Here is a 22,056-nt window from a genome sequence, read left to right as displayed (position 1 = left end):
CCCCCAGTTTTGGGGGAAATAACGTGCGTCTTAAAATCCGTAAGATACGGTAAGTTGGAAAATCTCAAAAAGCAAAGTCTGGATAATTTAAACATTGCGTGCAGAGAATTCGGCCGTAGTTTATTCCTACCGTGGAGATGACGGTGGACGGGAGCTGCTCGGGGTCTCCTACCAAAACCAGCTTTGTACATCGGTGGAGCAGGGGGATGAGCGTCTCCACCTCGCACGACTGTCCGGCCTGAGGGAAGAGGAGGATGAGGGTGATTAGCCTGGGTGTTACCTGCACACGTCACCTGTTACCACCCACCCCCGGGTGACTGACCTCGTCCACAATGACGCAGCTGAAGGGCTCCTGTCCCAGCTGCCTGAAGGCCGACTCCAGCAGCAGCCCCCCGCTGGTGCTCAGCGTGCAGCAGATGACGTGCGACTCCAGGATGATGTTCCTCTGCAGCTCCTGTGGTCTCCGCCGCAGCTTTTAATAAAGAGGATCATCGCTCTCACAATGCACAGGGTACAGTACAGTTACAGCCGTCAGTCGGGGGGGGGGGGGGGGGGGTACCCCCGTCTTACCTCTCTCAGTGCATTAGCCAAAAGCTGACGCTCCCTTGCCAGATTGTTAATTCTTTGATCGAGCTCTTCACACTGCAAAGAAGGGAATTTTGTTACTTACCGTAAATTCCTTTTCTTCTAGCTCTTATTGGGAGACCCAGACGATTGGGGTATAGCTACTGCCTCCGGAGGCCACACAAAGCACTACACTAAAAAGTGCAAGGCCCCTCCCCTTCTGGCTATACCCCCCCGTGGTGTCACGGGTTCTCCAGTTTTCCAAAGCAAGAAGGAGGAAAGCCAATAACTGGTTTAAACAAATTAACTCCGAGTAACATCGGAGAACTGAAAAACCGTTCAACATGAACAACATGTGTACCCGCAAACAACAAAAAAATCCCGAAGGACAACAGGGCGGGTGCTGGGTCTCCCAATAAGAGCTAGAAGAAAAGGAATTTACGGTAAGTAACAAAATTCCCTTCTTCTTCAGCGCTCTATTGGGAGACCCAGACGATTGGGACGTCCAAAAGCTGTCCCTGGGTGGGTAAATAAATACCTCATGTTAGAGCTGCAAAACAGCCCTCCCCTACGGGGAAATCACTGCCGCCTGCAGGACTCTTCTACCTAAGCTGGCATCCGCCGAAGCATAGGTATGCACCTGAGAATGTTTGGTGAAAGTGTGCAGACTCAACCAGGTAGCTGCCTGGCACACCTGTTGAGCCGAAGCCTGGTGTCGTAGTGCCCAGGACGCACCCACGGCTCTGGTTGAATGGGCTTTCAGCCCTGAAAGAACCGGAAGCCCTGCAGAACGGTAGGTTTCCAGAATTGGTTCTTTGATCCATCGAGCCAGGGTGGCTTTAGAAGCCTGCAACCTCTTGCGCGTACCAGCGACAAGGGCATCGGAACGGCGTATGGGCGCCGTGCGGGAAATGTAGATTCTGAGTGCTCTCACCAGATCTAGCAAACGTAAATCATTCTCATACCGGTGAACCGGATGAGTGCAAAAGGACGGTAAGGAGATATCCTGATTAAGATGAAACGAGGATACGACCTTAGGGAGAAACTCCGGAATGGGGCGCAGCACTACCTTGTCCTGGTGAAACACCAGGAAGGGAGCCTTGGATGACAGAGCTGCCAGCTCAGACACTCGCCGAAGCGATGTGATCGCAACGAGAAACGCCACCCTCTGTGACAGGCGAGAAAAGGAAACTTCCTTCAGAGGCTCGAAAGGCGGCTACTGGAGAGCAACTAGAACCCTGTTCAGATCCCATGGATCTAACGGCCGCTTGTACGGGGGTACGATATGACAAACCCCCTGCGGGAACGTGCGCACCTTAGAAAGACGTGCTATACGCTTCTGAAAAAACACGGATAGTGCTGAGACTTGCCCTTTGAGGGAGTTGAGCGACAAGCCCTTTTCTAACTCCTATTGTAGGAAGGAAAGAAAAGTAGGCAATGCAAATGGCCAGGGAGACACTCCCTGAGTAGAGCACCAGATTAAGAAAATCTTCCACGTTCTGTGGTAGATCTTAGCAGACGTGGGCTTCCTAGCCTGTCTCATGGTGGCAACGACCCCTTGGGATAATCCTGAAGACGCTAGGATCCAGGACACAAAGGCCACACAGTCAGGTTCAGGGCCGCAGAATTCCGATGGAGAAAACGGCCCTTGGGACAATAAGTCTGGTCGGTCTGGTAGTGACCACAGTCGGCCGACCGTGAGATGCCACAGATCCGGGTACCACGATCTCCTCGGCCAGTCTGGTGCGACGAGTATGACGCGGCCGCAATCGGATCTGATTTTTGCGCAGTACTCTGGGCAAGAGTGCCAGAGGTGGAAACACATATGTGAGCCGGAACTGCGACCAATCTTGCACTAAGGCGTCTGCCGCCAGAGCTCTGTGATCGCGCGATCGTGCCATAAATGCCGGGACCTTGTTGGTGTGCCGAGACGCCATTAGGTCGACGTCCGGCATTCCCCAGCGGCGACAGATTTCCTGAAACACGTCCGGGTGAAGTGACCATTCCCCCGCGTCCATACCCTGGCGACTGAGGAAGTCTGCTTCCCAGTTTTCTACGCCCGGGATGTGAACTGCGGATATGGTGGATGCTGTGTCCTCCACCCACATGAGGATTCGCCGGACTTCCTGGAAGGCTTGCTGACTGCGCGTCCCTTCTTGGTGGTTGATGTATGCCACCGCTGTGGAGATGTCCGACTGGATCCGGATCTGCTCTCTTTCTAGCCACTTCTGGAAAGCTAATAGGGTAAGATACCCTGCCCCGATTTCCAGAACATCGATCTGAAAGGTGGACTCCTGCTGAGTCCACGTCCCCTGAGCCATGTGGCGGAGACAAACTGCTCCCCACCCTGACAGACTCGTATCTGTCGTGACCACTGCCCAGGATGGGGGCTATGATAAGCCACTATTGCAGAGAGTCCTCGGCCGTCAGGGAAAGGGAGACTTCCCTGTCCAGGGAGGTTGACTGCCCGTCCCATTGGCGGAGAATGTCCCATTGCCGTTGGCGCAGATGAAACTGCGCAAAGAGAACTGCCTCGATGGCTGCCACCATCTTCCTTAGGAAGTGCATGAGGCGCCTTAAGGGGTGCGACTGGCCTTGAAGGAGAGACTGCACCTCTGTCTGCAGTGAACGCTGCTTGTTCAGCGGAAGCTTCACTATTGCTGAGAGAGTATGAAACTCCATGCCGAGATACGTTAGTGATTGAGTCGGAGACAGATTTGACCTTGCCAAATTGATGATCCACCCGAAAGTCTGGAGAGTCTCCAGCGTAGCATTCAGGCTGTGCTGACATGCCTCGAGGGAGGGTGCTTTGACGAGTAGATCGTCCAAGTACGGGATCACCGGGTGTCCCTGAGAGTGCAAGACTGCTACCACTGCTGCCATGACCTTGGTGAACACCCGTGGGGCTGTCGCCAGACTGAATGGCAGAGCTACGAACTGAAGATGTTCGTCTCCTATCACAAAACGTAGAAAACGTTGGTGCTCCGTAGCAATTGGCACGTGGAGATAGGCATCTTTGATGTCTGTTGAGGCAAGGAAGTCTCCTCGAGACATTGAGGTAATGACGGATCGGAGGGATTCCATCCGGAACCGCCTGGCGTTCGCATGCTCGTTGAGCAGTTTTAGGAAAGAGACCAGGACGGAAGGAACCGTCCTTTTTTGGAGCCACAAAGAGATTGGAGTACAAACCCTCGCCCTCGTTCCTGAGGGGGGACAGGGATCACCACTCCTTCTGCTCTTAGAGCGTCCACCGCCTGCAGCAGGGCATCTGCTCGGTGGGGGGTGGGGCCGTTCTGAAGAATGGAGTCGGAGGACGAGAACAGAACACTGTCCTGTGCACGTGAGCACAATGTCCGTCACCCACCGGTCTGTGACCTGTGGCAGCTAAATGTCGCCAAAGGCGGGGGAGTCTGCCATCAACCGCGGATGCGGAGCGAGAGAGAGAGAGCTGAGAGTCCTGAGGAGACCGCCTTGGTAGCGGTTCCTCCGACTGCCTTCCTTGGGCGTGATTGAGCCCGGCCGGAATCTGAGCCCGTCTGAGGTTTTGTAGTCCTTTTGCACGAGGACAATTGGGACCTGCCGGAGCTTGGGAAGGACCGAAACCTCGACTGTACTTTTAGGACAGTATTAACAGGGTAAATCGCAGTGCAGACATTGCGGGGTTACGGACGCCTCTGCGGTACAGATGTCCCTGTGCTCAAGGCCAGCTGCGCAAGAACAGCTGAAAAGGTTAGGTTGCCTATACGGCTGTGGATGCCGGACCAACCGACACGCCGATAGCTTCCTAGACAGATTTCAACCAGAGTCCATCTGTCTGTGAATGGCATCTTTAAGTGAAGCCCCATCTCCAGTGCAACTATGGCTCTAGATGCAAGCCTGGAGATTGGAGAATCCACCTTTGGACCCTGGGTCCAGCGCTGACCACGTCAGGGGAAAAGGGATAACGTGTATCCTAAAAACGTTTGGAGAAGACGCTTATCTGGTAAGCGTGGTGTTCCTGGACTGCTTCTCTGAAGTCAGCGTGGCCAGAAAAATACTCAATATCTGTGTGAGATACTGCAAAGGGACTTCTCCTGTTCATCTCCTATCTCCACTGAGGGAGCTGAGGGAGAAAGATCCAACCTTCCATTGATGGACGGTATAGGATCATTCCGTATGGCGTTACCACCCGGTGTATCCGGATTGAGAGCGATGTCAGTATCAAAGCCCTGAAGAGCTGCCTTTTGGTCAAGTAGATTGCCCATGGCCTGTCTGGACTGCAAGTCTCTATATTATGACTACTCCGTCCCTGTCCATGGACAGGGTTGACAGGTGGTTTCTTTGGCCACAACTAGTAGAGACCCCGGCAGACGAAGTGCTAGAGACCCCGGCAGACGACGTGCTACAGGGGAGCATGCACACAATGGGACGGTGTCATGAACAGCATCCCATGTAGTAAAAACAGCACTGAAAATCTGTGTTGCTTTTTTGCCGCTGCCGACTAGCTATCTAGAAGTATATAGCCAAGATTGGTGACCGTACAGTGCAAGTATAGCATACAGGCATAAAGTACAAATGACCACTGCAGCACAAGCAATACAAGCAGCATAGAAGCCTGTGCCCTGGCACCCCTGCTCTTCTGCTGCTGTATACTAGTCATCTAGGGGAATATAGCCCAGAAGAGTGACCCTACAGTGCAATGTATAGCATACAAGCACAAGTACAAATGCACACTGCAGCCCATGCAATACAAGCAGCATAGAAGCCTGTGCCCTGGCACCCCAGCTTTTCTGCTGCTGTAGACTAGTCATCTAGGGGAATATGACCCAGAAGAGTGACCATACAGTGCAATGTATAGCATACAAGCACAAGTACAAATGCACACTGCAGCCCATGCAATACAAGCAGCATAGAAAAAAACCTGTGCCCCAGCACCCTTGGTTTTCTGCTGCTGTAGTCTAGCCATTCCAGGAGAATATAGCTAAGACTAGCGACTGTACAGTGCAATGTATAGCATATAAGCATAAACACAAATGAACACCTCAGTCGTGCAATACAAGCAGCCTAGAAAGCCTGTGCCTTAGCACACCTGCTTTCCTGCTGCTGATGTGTCGCTCCCCAAGCGGGCATATAGCGACCTATGCAGTTAAAAACAACACATGTACACACTGCAGTTATATTGTGGTCAGCACTATGTGTGCCGCTTACCGCCCGCCTATAAGCGGGTGTATGATCGCCACCGTCCTGCCTTGGTGCCGAAAGTCCGAGCTCGGACTGCAGTAATGGCTGCCGGCGTCTTCCCCAGCTCATGTGAGGAGGGGCGGGCCGTGGGCGTGCCCCCAAGGCAGAGCGGGAATCCGGCGTCCGACAGTGTGCAGTGAGAGGGCTGGAGCATGTAAAAAGGCTCCAGCCCTCGGCGCTGCTGATTGCTCAGCGCCTGTCCCCTTCCCTGAGTGACAGGGAGGGGGCGGGAACGAAGTGGCACTAGGCCGCAGAAGCCGGGGACTGGATTTATAAGCGCCGCCGCCGTAAAAGCGCGGTCGGCGCCCAGTCCCCGGCGAACTACAAGTCCCAGCCGCGCCGCCGCTCCCGGAGCGTCCGGCGCGGTAGTTCCCAAAACACAAAGTCACTCAGCAAAGCTGCAGTGACTGTAACCCATTACTGTCCCCGGCGCACTAGCACACCCAGCAAGTCTGGAGTGTGCTGTGCCTGTGTGTACGGGGACACAGAGTACCTGTAATGGTGCAGGGCCATGTCCCTGAACGGTACTCCAGCTCCGTATCCAGCAGGTTCAAATGGGTCTGTGGATGGAGCCCGGCGTCAGAGCTTTGAGGCCGGCAGGATCCCACTTCCTCAGAGCCCCTCAGGGGGATGTGGAAGGAAAGCAGCATGTGGGCTCCAGCCTCCGTACCAGCAATAGGTACCTCAACCTTACAACACCATCAACGGGTGAGAAGGGAGCATGCTGGGGGCCCTATATGGGCCCTCTTTTCTTCCATCCGAAATAGTCAGCAGCTACTGCTGACTAAAATCTGTGGAGCTATGCATGGATGTCTGACCTCCTTCGCACAAAGCTTGAAAACTGGAGAACCCGTGACACCACGGGGGGGTATAGCCAGAAGGGGAGGGGCCTTGCACTTTTTAGTGTAGTGCTTTGTGTGGCCTCCGGAGGCAGTAGCTATACCCCAATCGTCTGGGTCTCCCAATAGAGCGCTGAAGAAATTAGAGAAAAAAAAAAAAAAAAAAAAAAAAAAAAGGTAAAATACACCCCAAAATAATAATCAATGAAAACATCAGCTCGAAGCAAAAAAATACTAAACAAAACAAAAAAAACCCAAGTCCTCAGCTCCAGATCACATTACATCATATGATAAAATGGACGGTGTCATTCAAAAGTACTAGTCCTGCAAACAACAAGACCTCACACGGCTAGACCGGAAAAAAAAAAAAAAAAAGTTATGGCTCTTAGAATAAAAGGAGGAAGAAACGAAAGAGCAAAAACGGAAAATTGCCCGGACCTAAAGGGCGTGATAAGAGGCGTTGGACTATTAACTAGGTCTGCAGGCCCCGTGCTCAGCGAGTGACGCCAGGGGCAGCTTCTCCCCCTCACTCCATATTTACAGTCACACTTGGTTGGATGGCACCAAAGCAAACACGGCCCATCAAAGCCACCGCCAGCTCCACAGGGCACGCCACGCCGAGCTCACCGTTTGCTTGTTGCAGCGCTCCATCGCCCTCTGTCGGGAAAGCTGATCCAGCTGCTTGTCCAAGGCTTCCTTCTGCCGGAGAATGCCGCGATCCTGGTTAGCTCTGCCTGAAAAAGGCAAAATTAATCAATCATCCGATCAATCCATTATCCAATCATCCAACCACCACCAATCCAAAATCATCCAATCTTCCCAAAATCAATCTTCCAACCAGTCCGCCCGTCTATCCATCCAATCGTCCGTCCAATCGTCCATCCACCCCGTCCAATCGTCCATCCGCCCCCTCCATCCGCCCCGTCCATCCACCCCGTCCAATCGTCCATCCGCCCCGTCCAATCGTCCATCCGCCCCGTCCAATCGTCCATCCGCCCCGTCCAATCGTCCATCCGCCCCGTCCATCCAATCGTCCATCCGCCCCGTCCATCCAATTGTCCATCCGCCCCGTCCATCCAATTGTCCATCCAATTGTCCATCCGCCCCGTCCATCCATACAATCGTCCATCCATCCAATCATCCATCAGGCCTAAATCAGAGCCAACATGCAGCATGGACCATCCACCAGGGTATGCAGTACGGGGGCCACACTCACTGATTCTATGGTTGACCTGACAATCCAGGCTGAACTTGACGACATCGGAGTCGATGGACTTCTCCGCTCCCAGTCGCACCAGGTTTATGTCACCGCAGTTTCCTATCATGTAATAAGTCCACATTAAAGCAAGTTCACATTATTGATCTCTGCAGTGTCTTAGAAGGCTGCTCATACCGCCTGTTCAGCCCAGACTGGCATGTGACCGCTGCAGGCAGTCACTAGAACCATCAGTCACATGCTTCTCCAGCTGTAACAGGACTGACAGACTGGTGCTCACCTTCCCGTTCAGGTGGACACCACCGTCCTATAATTGTCTAAACCGAAAAGGAAGCAGAGACTGGCGGAGCAGCCTTGGAGAAAGATTGGTGTGGACGACCCCTTTAAGCAGTCATTCTCCTCCTTACCTAGCGTATTCTTCTTGTCGTGACACTTCTCCTTGAACTCCAGGATGATCTTCTTCATCAGGTCGTCCAGCGCTGCGTTGGACGGGGCACAGACGAGGACTCGGTTGCGCTTATTTTTGGCATTGAGGTTCTGATCCGGAATGCTGCTGTTCTTCTTCTGCGGAGAACAAATTGGGTTTACGAAGCATGAAAAGAAGGGAATTTTGTTACTTACCGTAAATTCCTTTTCTTCTAGCTCCTATTGGGAGACCCAGACGATTGGGTGTATAGCTACTGCCTCCGGAGGCCACACAAAGCACTACACTAAAAAGTGTAAGGCCCCTCCCCTTCTGGCTATACACCCCCAGTGGGATCACTGGCTCACCAGTTTTAGTGCAAAAGCAAGAAAGAGGAAAGCCAAGAACTGGTTTAAACAAATTCACTCCGAAGTAACGTCGGAGAACTGAAAACCATTCAACATGAACAACATGTGTACCCGAAAAACAACCAAAAATCCCGAAGGACAACAGGGCGGGTGCTGGGTCTCCCAATAGGAGCTAGAAGAAAAGGAATTTACGGTAAGTAACAAAATTCCCTTCTTCTTCGGTGCTCCATTGGGAGACCCAGACGATTGGGACGTCCAAAAGCTGTCCCTGGGTGGGTAAACAATACCTCATGTAAGAGCTGCGAAGACAGCCCTCCCCTACGGGGAGGCAACTGCCGCCTGCAGGACTTTTCTACCTAGGCTGGCGTCCGCCGAAGCATAGGTATGCACCTGATAATGCTTGGTGAAAGTGTGCAGACTCGACCAGGTAGCTGCCTGGCACACCTGTTGAGCCGTAGCCTGGTGTCGTAATGCCCAGGACGCACCCACGGCTCTGGTAGAATGGGCCTTCAGCCCTGATGGAACCGGAAGCGCAGCAGAACGGTAGGCTTCAAGAATTGGTTCCTTGATCCATCGAGCCAGGGTGGCCTTAGAAGCCTGCGACCCTTTGCGCTTACCAGCGACAAGGACAAAGAGTGCATCCGAACGGCGCAGGGGCGCCGTGCGGGAAATGTAGATTCTGAGTGCTCTCACCAGATCTAACAAATGTAAATCCTTCTCATACCGATGAACTGCATGAGGACAAAAAGAAGGCAAAGAGATATCCTGATTAAGATGAAAAGAGGATACCACCTTCGGGAGAAACTCCTGAATGGGGCGCAGCACTACCTTGTCCTGGTGGAAGACCAGGAAAGGAGCCTTGGATGACAGCGCTGCTAGCTCAGACACTCTCCGAAGAGATGTGATCGCTACCAGAAAAGCCACTTTCTGTGAGAGTCTAGAAAGTGAAACCTCCCTCAGAGGCTCGAAGGGCGGCTTCTGGAGGGCAACTAGTACCCTGTTCAGATCCCATGGATCTAACGGCCGCTTGTACGGGGGTACGATATGACAAACCCCCTGCAGGAACGTGCGCACCTTAGGAAGTCGTGCTAGACGCTTCTGAAAAAAGACGGATAGCGCCGAGACTTGCCCTTTAAGGGAACCGAGCGACAAACCTTTTTCTAACCCAGATTGCAGGAAAGAAAGAAAGGTAGGCAAAGCAAATGGCCAGGGAGACACTCCCTGAGCAGAGCACCAGGATAAGAATATCTTCCACGTTCTGTGGTAGATCTTAGCGGACGTGGGCTTCCTAGCCTGTCTCATGGTGGCAACGACCCCTTGGGATAATCCTGAAGACGCTAGGATCCAGGACTCAATGGCCACACAGTCAGGTTCAGGGCCGCAGAATTCCGATGGAAAAACGGCCCTTGGGACAGTAAGTCTGGTCGGTCTGGTAGTGCCCACGGTTGGCCGACCGTGAGATGCCACAGATCCGGATACCACGCCCTCCTTGGCCAGTCTGGGGCGACGAGTATGACGCGGCTGCAGTCGGATCTGATCTTGCGTAGCACTCTGGGCAAGAGTGCCAGAGGTGGAAACACATAAGGGAGCCGGAACTGCGACCAATCTTGCACTAAGGCGTCTGCCGCCAGAGCTCTGTGATCGCGAGACCGTGTCATGAAGGTTGGGACCTTGTTGTTGTGCCGGGACGCCATTAGGTCGACGTCCGGCACCCCCCAGCGGCGACAGATTTCCTGAAACACGTCCGGGTGAAGGGACCATTCCCCTGCGTCCATGCCCTGGCGACTGAGGAAGTCTGCTTCCCAGTTTTCTACGCCGGGGATGTGAACTGCGGATATGGTGGAGGCCGTGGCTTCCACCCACATCAGAATCCGCCGGACTTCCTGGAAGGCTTGCCGACTGCGTGTCCCCCCTTGGTGGTTGATGTATGCCACCGCTGTGGAGTTGTCCGACTGAATTCGGATCTGCCTCCCTTCCAGCCACTGCTGGAAGGCTAGTAGGGCAAGATACACTGCCCTGATCTCCAGAACATTGATCTGAAGGCTGGACTCCTGCTGAGTCCACGTACCCTGAGCCCTGTGGTGGAGAAAAACTGCTCCCCACCCTGACAGGCTCGCGTCTGTCGTGACCACCGCCCAGGACGGTGGTAGGAAGGATCTTCCCTGTGATAATGAGTTGGGAAGAAGCCACCACTGCAGAGAGTCTTTGGCCGTCTGGGAAAGGGAGACTTTCCTGTCTAGGGATGTTGACTTCCCGTCCCATTGGCGGAGAATGTCCCATTGAAGTGGGCGCAGATGAAACTGCGCAAACGGAACCGCCTCCATTGCCGCCACCATCTTCCCGAGGAAGTGCATGAGGCGTCTTAAGGAGTGCGACTGACCTTGAAGGAGAGTCTGCACCCCAGTCTGTAGTGACCGCTGCTTGTCCAGCGGAAGCTTCACTATCGCTGAGAGAGTATGAAACTCCATGCCAAGATACGTTAGTGATTGTGTCGGTGACAGATTTGACTTTGAGAAGTTGATGATCCACCCGAACGTCTGGAGAGTCTCCAGCGCAACATTCAGGCTGAGTTGGCATGCCTCTTGAGAGGGTGCCTTGACAAGTAGATCGTCCAAGTAAGGGATCACAGAGTGTCCCTGAAAGTGCAAGACTGCTACCACTGCCGCCATGACCTTGGTGAACACCCGTGGGGCTGTCGCCAGACCAAATGGCAGAGCTACGAACTGAAGATGGTCGTCTCCTATCACGAAGCGCAGAAAGCGTTGGTGCTCTGTAGCAATCGGCACGTGGAGATAAGCATCTTTGATGTCTATTGATGCTAGGAAATCTCCTTGAGACATTGAGGCAACGACTGAGCGGAGGGATTCCATCCGGAACCGCCTGGCGTTCACATGCTTGTTGAGCAGTTTTAGGTCCAGAACAGGACGGAATGAGCCGTCCTTTTTTGGCACCACAAAGAGATTGGAGTAAAAACCTTGTCCTTGTTCCCGAAGAGGAACAGGAACCACCACTCCTTCTGCTCTTAGAGAATTCACCGCCTGCAGAAGGGCATCTGCTCGGTCGGGATGTGGGGACGTTCTGAAGAACCGAGGCGGAGGACGAGAACTGAACTCTATCCTGTACCCGTGAGACAAAATGTCTGTTACCCACCGGTCTTTGACCTGTGGCAGCCAAATGTCGCAAAAACGGGAGAGCCTGCCACCGACCGAGGATGCGGAGGGAGGCGGCCGAAAGTCATGAGGCAGCCGGCTTGGAAGCGGTACCTCCGGTTGCTTTCTTGGGGCGTGAGTGAGCCCGCCAGGAATCAGAGCTCCTTTGCTCTGAGTCCCTTTGGACGAGGAGAATTGGGGCTTGCCCGAGCCTCGAAAGGACCGAAACTTTGACTGCCACTTCCTCTGTTGAGGTTTGCTTGATCTGGGCTGGGGTAAGGAAGAGTCCTTACCCTTGGACTGTTTAATGATTTCTGCCAATTGCTCGCCAAACAGTCTGTCTCCAGATAATGGCAAGCTGGTTAAACATTTTTTAGAAGCAGAATCTGCTTTCCATTCTTTTAACCACAAGGCTCTGCGCAAAACTACAGAGTTGGCGGATGCCATTGAGGTACGGCTCGTAGAGTCCAGTACCGCATTGATAGCGTAAGTCGCAAACGCAGTCATTTGCGTAGTTAAGGACGCCACTTGCGGCACTGCTGGACGTATGAGAGAGTCCACCTGCGCCAAACCAGCTGAAATAGCTTGGAGCGCCCACACGGCCGCGAATGCTGGAGCAAAAGACGCGCCAATAGCTTCATAGACAGATTTCAACCAAAGGTCCATCTGTCTGTCATTGGCATCTTTAAGTGAAGCCCCATCCTCCACTGCAACAATGGATCTAGCTGCAAGCCTGGATATTGGAGGGTCCACTTTTGGACACTGGGTCCAGCGTTTGACCACGTCAGGGGGAAAGGGATAACGTGTATCCTTAAGACGTTTGGAAAAACGCTTGTCCGGATAAGCATTGTGTTTCTGGATTGATTCTCTGAAATCAGAGTGGTCCAGAAAAGTACTTGATTTACGCTTGGGATACAGGAAATGGAATTTCTCCTGCTGTGCAGCTGCCTCCTCTGCTGAAGGGGCTGGGGGAGAAATATCCAACAGCCTATTGATGGCCGCTACGAGGTCATTTACCATGGCGTCACCATCTGGCGTATCCAAATTGAGTGCGGTGTCAGGACTAGACTCCTGATCACCCACCTCTGTCTCATCATATAGAGACTCTTCTCGCTGAGACCCTGACCCGCGTGATGACGTGGAGGGTCTCTCCCAGCGAGCTCGCTTAGGCGGCATGGGACTGTCATCGGAGTCCGAGCCCCCAGCCTGTGATGCCTGGGACCCCCTTGAAGTACGGATTAGTTCCAACTGAGGGGGACCGGGGAGCATAGACACAGCAGTGTGCATGGTCTGCGCAACTGGCCTGGACTGCAAGGTCTCCAGGATTTTTGTCATAGTCACAGACATTTTATCAGCAAAGACTGCAAATTCTGTCCCCGTCACCGGGGCAGGGTTCACAGGCGACTCTGCCTGGGCTACCACCACCATAGGCTCTGGCTGACGAAGTGCCACTGGGACTGAACATTGCACACAATGAGAGTCGTTGGAGCCTGCCGGTAGATTAGCCCCACATGCTGTACAAGCAGTGTATACAGCCCGTGCCTTGGCACCCTTGCGTTTTGTGGATGACATGTTGTTGTCTCCTCAGAGCAATATAGGGTATACAGCCAAGAAGCGACCGTCCAGTGTAGTATATATATATATATATATATCTGGTACAGTAAAAAGTACACCAATATAACACTGTGGCACAAGTGGGGCCAGCACTAATGTACTGCTTACCGCCCGCTAAACGCGGGTGTGTGGTCGCCAGAAATCCCTAGTCTGAGTCTCCCAGAGCCTGTGTCCTTCCTCCAGCCAGACTGCATGCAGGAATGGCTGCCGGCGTCCTGTGGAGGGGGGGGCGGGCCCTGGGCGTATACAGACAAAGAGCGGGAAGCCTGCGTCCCACTGTGCCTAGTGAGAGGGCTGGAGCATGTAAATAAGGCTCCAGCCCTCGGCGCTGACGATTGTACAGCGTCTCTCCCTTACCCTGATTGACAGGGAGGGGGCGGGAACGAAGCGGAGCTAGGCCGCAAAAGCCGGGGACTAGAGTTAGAAACGCCGCCGCCGTAAAAGCGCGGTCGGCGCGTCCCCGGCGCACTACAAGTCTCAGCTGCGCCGCCGCTCCAGGGGCGGTCGGCGCGGCAGTCCCCCAACACAACAAAATCCCCCAGTAATCTGTAGGGACTATAACCCCAGCGCGCAGCGCTTCAGTCCCCGGCGCACTAGCACACCCAGCAAGCCTGGAGTGTGCGTGCCTGCCATACGGGGACACAGAGTACCTTAATGTTGCAGGGCCTTGTCCCTGAACGGTACCTCGCTCGTCATCCAGCAGGTTCTATGGGTCTGTGGATGGAGCCCGGCCTCAGGGCTTGGTGGCCGGAAAGATCCCACTTCCTCAGAGCCCCTCAGGGGGATGGGGAAGGAAAACAGCATGTGGGCTCCAGCCTCCGTACCAGCAATAGGTACCTCAACCTTACAAACCGCAAGTGGGGTGAGAAGGGAGCATGCTGGGGGCCCTATATGGGCCCTCTTTTCTTCCATCCGATATAGTCAGCAGCTACTGCTGACTAAACAGTGGAGCTATGCGTGGATGTCTGACCTCCTTCGCACAAAGCAGAAAACTGGTGAGCCAGTGATCCCACTGGGGGTGTATAGCCAGAAGGGGAGGGGCCTTACACTTTTTAGTGTAGTGCTTTGTGTGGCCTCCGGAGGCAGTAGCTATACACCCAATTGTCTGGGTCTCCCAATGGAGCGCCGAAGAAAAGGGTCCCATGACCACGATATTCCTTGAGGTGGACAGTCACCCTCGGCTCTGGAGGACTAGGCGGTTATCAGAATGGCAGCAATGTAATACCAGGCTTCTCCTGAAGTGGCACTGTGCAGTTATCCTCAGAGTCCACAAATAATTAACCGCCACCAACGAGACCACATTTAGGGAAGCCGGGTTATTCGCTTATGCATAACGTACCTCCATGAGAATCCGGTACAGAAGACCGACGATGGTCTTAGATTTTCCTGTTCCCGGGGGGCCGTGTATCAGGCACATCTTGGGCAGTCGGGGGTGTTGGGTCACCATGGTGTGCGCCCGCTCGATGGCCAGTCTCTGGTCGCTGTTATATTCCTTCAAGTTGAGAATCTAAGAAAAGAAAAGAAGAAGACATATTGTAAAATGAGAATCCCCAAAATGTAGACCCTAAAACCAGGAGGTGGCAACCTGCCCTCCGCAGAAGGCGGCAGCCTGCCCAATCGTCCATACACATCACTTACGGGGCTGGTACAGTTATGGTCAGCGCTGTCTTTTGGTAAGAAGTCTGACCCGTTGGGATGGATGATGGGTCGGAAAAGCGGGTTCCTCTGTAGCTGGAGGAGCGCTTTAAATTGCCGCAGGGTCGTTATGAAGCTTCCGATTATGACGCATTGAACCTGTTGGTCGCGGAACGGCGACAGGTTCCCGTACGTGTGGATGCACAAGTCACAAAGAGTGTACTGCTCCTTCTCAACTAAAAAGATAAGGAAAGGGATCAAATCAGACACTTACCGGATATCTAATATTAATAAAGAGTCAGAATGGGGGGGCGCTATTTCATTGGTGGCTATGTAAAAAAACTTTCATTATCTTTAGTGGTGAACGTTGGTATTGCACCCAAAATATCAAGTCCAGCGTTAGCGGACAATTCTAGCGGAAGATCTACCACATAATTAAAGGAGAAAGGCTGGAGCGATCCCGTCCTCCCGACCCCCTACTCACAGCTCTCTGCATTTTGAGAGCGGGTAAATCGGAAGACGTGTCCAAAATGGTGAACCAGTGACGCGGAGGACTCCCTTTCCTCTGGGGAATGGCCGTCTGGTGCGAGCAGAAAAACCAAGTCGTCCTCTTTTGGGTGTTGTTGAAAGTTTAAGTCTTTATCCCGTATCCAGGCTGGTAAAACGGACAAAGTATGAAAACCAAATGTGAAATGTTAAAGGGCTGTCCAGCCAGAGAAACAGCGCCTCACTTATCTATAGGTGGTGTCTGGTATTGCAGCTTATCAGTATCAAAATGGAGCTGCAATACCACGCACGACCTTTGGACACGAGTGGCGCTGTTTCTGGGAAATGGACTTTTACTAAGCTCAAAATGAAAAGCCGACAACATTTTTTTACCTCGAAATTCTCCGCGGTTGACCTGGCTGTCGAGGCAGAAGTTCTGCAGTTGGAGTTTATATGGATGGGAGCTTTGAGGCCTCCGTTTTCCGATCCATTCTTGTGCTAGCTATTAACATACAGGACATTAGGAAAATCAAAACGGGACTACATTAAAAAAAAAACAAAAAAAGAAGGGAATTTTGTTACTTACCGTAAATTCCTTTTCTTCTAGCTCTTATTGGGAGACCCAGACGATTGGGGTATAGCTACTGCCCTCTGGAGGCCACACAAAGCACTACATCAAAAGTGCAAGGCCCCTCCCCCTCTGGCTATACCCCCCCCGTGGTATCACGGGTTCTCCAGTTTTAGTGCCAAAGCAAGAAGGAGGAAGCCAATAACTGGTTTAAACAAATTAACTCCGAATAACATCGGAGAACTGAAAACCGTTCAACATGAACAACATGTGTACCCGCAAACAACAAAAAAACATCCCGAAGGACAACAGGGCGGGTGCTGGGTCTCCCAATAAGAGCTAGAAGAAAAGGAATTTACGGTAAGTAACAAAATTCCCTTCTTCTTCAGCGCTCTATTGGGAGACCCAGACGATTGGGACGTCCAAAAGCTGTCCCTGGGTGGGTAAAGAAATACCTCATGTTAGAGCTGCAAAACAGCCCTCCCCTACGGGGGTGTCACTGCCGCCTGCAGGACTCTTCTACCTAAGCTGGCATCCGCCGAAGCATAGGTATGCACCTGATAATGCTTGGTGAAAGTGTGCAGACTGGACCAGGTAGCTGCCTGGCACACCTGTTGAGCCGAAGCCTGGTGACGAAATGCCCAGGACGCACCCACGGCTCTGGTTGAGTGGGCTTTTAGCCCTGAAGGAACCGGAAGCCCCGCAGAACGGTAGGCCTCTAGAATTGGTTCTTTGATCCATCGAGCCAGGGTGGCTTTAGAAGCCTGCAACCCCTTGCGCGGACCAGCGACAAGGACAAAAAGTGCATCGGCACGGCGCATGGGCGCCGTGCGGGAAATGTAGATTCTGAGTGCTCTCACCAGATCTAGCAAACGTAAGTCCTTTTCATACCGGTGAACCGGGTGAGGACAAAAAGAAGGCAAGGATATATCCTGATTAAGATGAAAAGAGGATACGACCTTAGGGAGAAACTCCGGAATAGGGCGCAGCACTACCTTGTCCTGGTGGAACACCAGGAAGGGAGCCTTGGATGACAGAGCTGCCAGCTCAGACACTCGCCGAAGCGATGTGATCGCAACAAGAAACGCCACTTTCTGTGACAGCCGAGAAAAGGAAACTTCCTTCAGAGGCTCGAAGGGCGGCTTCTGGAGAGCAACTAGTACCCTGTTCAGATCCCATGGATCTAACGGCCGCTTGTACGGGGGCACAATATGACAGACCCCCTGCAGGAACGTGCGCACCTTAGAAAGACGTGCTAGACGCTTCTGAAAAAACACGGATAGTGCCGAAACTTGCCCTTTAAGGGAGCTGAGCGACAAGCCCTTTTCTAACCCCGATTGCAGGAAGGAAAGAAACTTGGGCAATGCAAATGGCCAGGGAGACACTCCCTGAGCAGAGCACCAGGATAAGAAAATCTTCCACGTTCTGTGGTAGATCTTAGCCGAATTCGACTTTCTAGCTTGTCTCATTGTGGCAACGACTCCTTGAGATAATCCTGCAGATGCTAGGATCCAGGACTCAATGGCCACACAGTCAGGTTCAGGGCCGCAGAATTCTGATGGAAAAACGGCCCTTGGGACAGTAAGTCTGGTCGGTCTGGCAGTGACCACGGTCGACCGATCGTGAGATGCCACAGATCCGGATACCACGACCTCCTCGGCCAGTCTGGAGCGACGAGTATGATGCGGCTGCACTCGGATCTGATCTTGCGTAGCACTCTGGGCAAGAGCGCCAGAGGCGGAAACACGTATGGGAGCTGAAACTGCGACCAATCTTGAACCAAGGCGTCTGCCGCCAGAGCTCTTTGATCGCGCGACCTCGCCATGAATGCCGGGACCTTGTTGTTGTGCCGGGATGCCATTAGGTCGACGTCCGGCACTCCCCAGCGGCGACAGATTTCCTGAAACACGTCCGGGTGAAGGGACCATTCCCCTGCGTCCATGCCCTGGCGACTGAGGAAGTCTGCTTCCCAGTTTTCTACGCCTGGGATGTGAACCGCGGATATGGTGGATGCTCTGTCCTCCACCCACATTAGAATGCGCCGGACTTCTTGGAAGGCTTGCCGACTGCGCGTCCCTCCTTGGTGGTTGATGTATGCCACCGCTGTGGAGTTGTCCGATTGGATTCGGATCTGCTTTCCTTCCAGCCACTGTTGGAAGGCCAGTAGAGCAAGATACACTGCCCTGATCTCCAGAACATTGATCTGAAGGGTGGACTCCTGCGGAGTCCACGTCCCCTGAGCCCTGTGGTGGAGAAATACTGCTCCCCACCCTGACAGACTCGCATCTGTCGTGACTACTGCCCAGGATGGGGGCAGGAAGGATCTTCCCTGAGACAATGAGGTGGGAAGGAGCCACCATTGTAGGGAGTCCTTGGCCGTCTGGGAAAGCGAGACTTTCCTGTCCAGGGACGTTGACTTCCCGTCCCATTGGCGGAGAATGTCCCATTGAAGTGGGCGCAGATGAAACTGCGCAAAGGGAACTGCTTCCATGGCTGCCACCATCTTCCCTAGGAAATGCATGAGGCGCCGCAAGGGATGCAACTGGCCCTGCAGGAGAGATTGCACCCCTGTCTGTAGTGACCGCTGCTTGTTCAGCGGAAGCTTCACTATCGCTGCTAGAGTATGAAACTCCATGCCAAGATACGTTAGTGATTGAGTCGGTGATAGGATCGACTTTGGAAAGTTGATGATCCATCCGAAAGACTGTAGGGTCTCCAGCGTAGCATTCAGGCTGTGCTGACATGCCTCTTGAGAGGGAGCTTTGACCAATAAATCGTCTAGGTAAGGGATCACCGAGTGTCCCTGAGAGTGCAAGACTGCTACCACCGCCGCCATGACCTTGGTGAAGACCCGTGGGGCTGTCGCCAGACCAAATGGCAGAGCTACGAACTGAAAATGGTCGTCTCCTATCACAAAACGTAGAAAACGTTGATGTTCTATAGCAATTGGCACGTGGAGATAAGCATCTTTGATGTCTATTGAGGCAAGGAAGTCTCCTCTGGACATTGAGGCAATGACAGAACGCAGGGTTTCCATCCGGAACTTCCTGGCGTGCACATGTTTGTTGAGCCGTTTTAGGTCCAGAACAGGACGGAACGAGCCGTCCTTTTTTGGAACCACAAAGAGATTGGAGTAAAACCCTTGCCCTTGTTCCTGAGGAGGGACTGGGATCACCACTCCTTCCGCTCTTAGGGAGTCCACCGCCTGCAGCAGAGCATCTGCTCGGTCTGGATGTGGGGAGGTTCTGAAGACCCGAGCTGGAGGACGAGAATTGAACTCGATTCTGTACCCGCGAGACAAAATGTCCGTCACCCACCGGTCTTTGACCTGTGACATCCAAATGCCGGAAAAGCGGGAGAGCCTGCCCCCGACCGGCGATGCGGAGGGAGGGGGCTGGAAGTCATGAGGTAGCCGCTTTGGAAGCGGTACCTCCATTTACTTTCTTGGGGCGCGTGTGAGCCCGCCACGAATCTGAGTTTCTTTGCGTCCTCTGAGTCCCTTTGGACGAGGTAAATGGTGTCTTGCCCGAACCTCGAAAGGACTGAAACCTCTGCTGCCACTTTTTCTGCTGAGGTTTGGTTGTTCTGGGTTGTGGTAAAGAGGAGTCTTTACCCTTGGACTGCTTAATGATATCAGCCAATGGCTCGCCAAACAGTCTATCTCTAGATAAAGGCAAACTGGTTAAACATTTTTTGGAACCAGCATCTGCTTTCCAGTCCTTTAACCACAAGGCTCTGCGCAAAACTACCGAATTGGCGGACGCCATTGAGGTGCGACTGGTAGATTCTAGGACCGCATTGATAGCGTAAGACGCAAACGCCGACATCTGCGTGGTAAGGTGCGCCACTTGCGGCACTGCTGGATGTATGATAGCATCCACTTTTGCTAAGCCAGCTGAAATAGCCTGGAGTGCCCATACGGCTGCGAATGCCGGAGCAAACGACGCGCCGATAGCTTCATAGACAGATTTTAACCAAAGGTCCATCTGTCTGTCATTGGCATCTTTAAGTGAAGCGCCATCCTCCACTGCAACTATGGACCTAGCTGCGAGTTTGGAAATCGGGGGGTCTACCTTTGGACACTGTGTCCAGCGCTTGACCACCTCAGGGGGGAAAGGGAAACGCGTATCTTTAGATCGTTTAGAGAAACGCCTTTCTGGGTGAGCGTCGTGCTTCTGGATTGATTCTCTGAAGTCAGCGTGATCCAACAAAGCACTCAATTTACGCTTGGGATAAAGGAAACGAAACTTCTCCTGCTCCGCAGCCGCCTCTTCTGCTGAAGGGGCTGGGGGAGAAATATCCAACAGCCTATTGATGGCTGAGATAAGGTCGTTTACCATGGCATCCCCATCAGGGGTATCCAGGTTGAGAGGGGTTCCAGGAATGGATTCCTGATCACTCTCATCAGACACATCACAGGGAGACTGATTGCGCTGAGACCCTGAGCAGTATGATGACGTCGAGGGTCTTTCCCAGCGAGCTCGCTTAGGGTGGCTGGGGCTATCATCTGAGTCATAATCCTCGGCCTGTGAAGCCGGGGACCCCCCTGTGGGCTGGATTAATTCCAAGTGAGGGGGACCTGAGGACAGAGGCCTCGCCGTGCCCAAAGACTGAGCCCCATGCATAGATTGCAAGGTTTCAAGGATTTTTGCCATAGACACAGACATATTATCAGCAAAAACTGCAAAGTCTGTCCCTGTCACCGGGGCAGAACTTACAAGCGTCTCAGCCTGGGTCACTACCTCTCCTGACTCCGGCTGGCGAAGCAGCACCGGGTCGGAGCATTGCACACAATGGGGGTCATCGGAGCCTGCTGGTAGATTAGCCCCACATGCAGCACACGCAGTATACACACCCCTAGCCTTGGCAGCCTTGCGTTTTGAGGATGGCATGTTGCTGCTTCCACAGAGGGATCTGGGATATGCAGCCAGAAGCGACCTCACAGTGCAAGAAATACAATATCTCTATATCCTACACAGTACACCGATACACCGTGAGGCACTAGAGGGACCAGCACAGAAAAATCGCTTACCGCCCGCTTAAAAAGCGGGTGTGTGGTCGCCAGATAGCCCCTAGTCCAGGTCTCCCAGAGCCTTGCGTCCTTCCTCCAGCCAGACTGCATGTAATGGCTGCCGGCGTCCTGAGAGAGAAGGGGGGCGGGCCCTGGGCGTTCCTGGCTAAGAGCGGGAAGCCTGCTTCCCTCTGTGCCTAGTGTGAGGGCTGGAGCATGTAAATCAGGCTCCAGCCCTCGTCGCTGCTAGCGAACAGCGTCTCTCCCCTACCCTGAATGACAGGGTGGGGGCGGGAACGAAACGGAGCTGCCGGCGTCCTAGGCCCAAAAAGCCGGGGACTCAATTTATAACCGCCGCCGCCGTAAAAGCGCGGACGGCGGATCCCCGGCGCACCACAAGTCACAGCAGCGCCGCCCGGTCCAGAGGGGGTCGGCGCTGCGTTCCCATACACAAAAAATCCCCCAGTAATCTGTAGGGACACTAACTCCAACGTTGCGGTCCCCGGCGCACTACAACACCCAGCCAGCCCGGAGTGTGTCTGTGCCTGCCGGGGACACAGAGTACCTGTATGATGCAGGGCCTGTCCCTGATCGTACTCCTGCTCCGTCTCCATCAGGTTCTAATGGGTCTGTGGATGGAGCCCGGCGTCAGAGCTGAGAGGCCGTCAGGATCCCACTTCCACAGAGCCCTACCAGGGGATGTGGAAGGAAAACAGCATGTCAGGCTCCAGCCCTGTACCAGCAATAGGTACCTCAACCTTACAACACCATCCAGGGGTGAGAAGGGAGCATGCTGGGGACACTATATGTGTCCTCTTTTCTTCCATCCGAAATAGTCAGCAGCTACTGCTGACTAAAATCTGTGGAGCTATGCATGGAATGTCTGACCTCCTTCGCACACAAAGCTAAAACTGGAGAACCCGTGATACCACGGGGGGGGGTATAGCCAGAGGGGGAGGGGCCTTGCACTTTTGATGTAGTGC

General features: G+C 53.4%; 2 protein-coding genes across 2 annotated transcripts in view; one reads left to right on the top strand and one right to left on the bottom strand.

The window, feature by feature from the left end:
- Positions 1–22,056, bottom strand: part of SETX (senataxin) — a 54,307-nt gene that overhangs the window by 5,558 nt on the left and 26,693 nt on the right. Inside the window, exons 10-19 of the mRNA XM_075324389.1 lie at positions 15,888–15,996; positions 15,493–15,663; positions 15,012–15,244; positions 14,713–14,880; positions 8,247–8,403; positions 7,840–7,941; positions 7,251–7,357; positions 571–642; positions 323–472; positions 131–238 (exon numbers count right to left, since the gene is read on the bottom strand). Of these exons, the coding sequence (XP_075180504.1) occupies positions 131–238; positions 323–472; positions 571–642; positions 7,251–7,357; positions 7,840–7,941; positions 8,247–8,403; positions 14,713–14,880; positions 15,012–15,244; positions 15,493–15,663; positions 15,888–15,996 (1,377 nt within the window). The remainder of the gene's footprint in view (positions 1–130; positions 239–322; positions 473–570; positions 643–7,250; positions 7,358–7,839; positions 7,942–8,246; positions 8,404–14,712; positions 14,881–15,011; positions 15,245–15,492; positions 15,664–15,887; positions 15,997–22,056) is intronic.
- TTF1 (transcription termination factor 1) overlaps positions 1–22,056 on the top strand; it is a 98,730-nt gene that overhangs the window by 53,818 nt on the left and 22,856 nt on the right.

Source organism: Anomaloglossus baeobatrachus, chromosome 9 (assembly GCF_048569485.1).
Source record: "Anomaloglossus baeobatrachus isolate aAnoBae1 chromosome 9, aAnoBae1.hap1, whole genome shotgun sequence".
NCBI classification, from domain to species: Eukaryota; Metazoa; Chordata; class Amphibia; order Anura; family Aromobatidae; genus Anomaloglossus; species Anomaloglossus baeobatrachus.
Note: the sequence above shows the minus strand (reverse complement) of the source record. Positions and strands in the feature narration are given on the sequence as shown.